This window comes from Anabrus simplex, chromosome 1 (assembly GCF_040414725.1).
Source record: "Anabrus simplex isolate iqAnaSimp1 chromosome 1, ASM4041472v1, whole genome shotgun sequence".
Classification (NCBI taxonomy): Eukaryota; Metazoa; Arthropoda; class Insecta; order Orthoptera; family Tettigoniidae; genus Anabrus; species Anabrus simplex.
The window spans coordinates 565,663,826-565,665,124 of record NC_090265.1 but is presented as its reverse complement, the minus strand read 5'-3'; the positions used below and the strand labels follow the sequence as shown (position 1 = coordinate 565,665,124).

Genomic DNA, 1,299 nt, shown 5'->3' with positions numbered 1-1,299 from the left:
AAGCTAAGCTGAATTTCTCCTAGGATGGGATGATAAAATATACCACCAGACGATCTCAGTGGAGAAATTAGTTACTCAAAGTCCTTCCCTTCCAAGGATAATGGGTTCTTTCCCCGGAGGACGTTTGTATTTGTACGTGATAAAATGCGACAATTCCGTGTCATCGGGATTTGGTACGTTAAAGGACACAGATGAGGACAGATTTGTAGTATCTGAAGGGACATTACTGTTAAATTATCACAGCTTGGTTAGGTGTGTACTGGAGTTGTTTATGTCTAAGTGGAAGATTTGCTATTGCTTTATATTTTGGAAGCCAGTGAGTGAAAATATCACCAAGGGTGAATGATAGAAATGCCTCCAATTTCTTTACTCGCTCACCAAACCTAAAATAGGAGATTATCTTAAAGACACAGTAAAATAAAAATCTTGTACAGATTTCAAGGGAGATTGCATTGCAGTGAGGAATGTGATGGTATTTTCTTCCTTGCATGTATTGTATTCTCACCATTTGATGCAAATTCTGGGATATAGTTCTCAATACAAATGTACTTTAATTTCAGGTTATCATCCTCGCTGCTGTATTGGCTGTTGCCAACGCCGGCTACTTGGGAGCCCCCGCGGCTATCGGTTATGCTGCCCCTGCATATGCTGCCCCCGCATACGCCGCCCCCGCCTACGGCTACGCCGCCCCTGCCTATGCCCATTCTTACGCTACCCCCGCCATCACTGCCCAGCAGTCAAACATCCTGAGGACTCCTGGTAACCTGGGACAGATCTCCACCTACTCCAAGTCTATCAACACTCCTTACTCCAGCGTCAGCAAGTCTGATGTCCGCGTGAGCAACGACGCTCTTGCCTACGGAGCCGTTGCCGCTCCCGCCTACGCTGCCTACCACGGATACGCCGCTCCCGCCGCTGTCGGCTATGCTGCTCCCGCCGTCGGCTATGCTGCCCCCGTTGCTCGCGCTGGTCTCCTCGGCGTCGCCTACTCCGCTGCTCCCGCTGTCGCTCACATGACCTACAGCAACGCCCTTGGCCATGTCTATTCTTACTAAGTACCTATCTTCCACTGTCCAACTTCACCTCACACTGTACCTTCTTTCTAGTACAAAACATCCTATTCCTTGTCACTCATCTTCCTCCGTCAACAACTATTTATTTATTTATCTCTTATTTATTATGCAGTTTACAAATGACTGAAAAATAAATAGTATTCTTTCTGTATATGATTTCGCTTGATTGGTATCCCGCCATTGTATCCTAAATCCATCGGTGTGTCAGAAAACTGAAATTAGTTAT

At 46.3% G+C, this 1,299-nt stretch overlaps 1 protein-coding gene across 1 annotated transcript; it reads left to right on the top strand.

Annotated features, from left to right (window-relative positions):
• Positions 1 to 554: 554 nt before the first annotated feature.
• On the top strand, positions 555 to 1,062 carry LOC136870109 (cuticle protein 67-like; the record flags this gene model as incomplete). The annotated part of the gene is made up of 1 exon (XM_067144897.2): positions 555 to 1,062. A coding segment is annotated over one exon (501 nt), but the record flags the coding sequence as incomplete, so codon positions are not given.
• Positions 1,063 to 1,299: the final 237 nt, after the last annotated feature.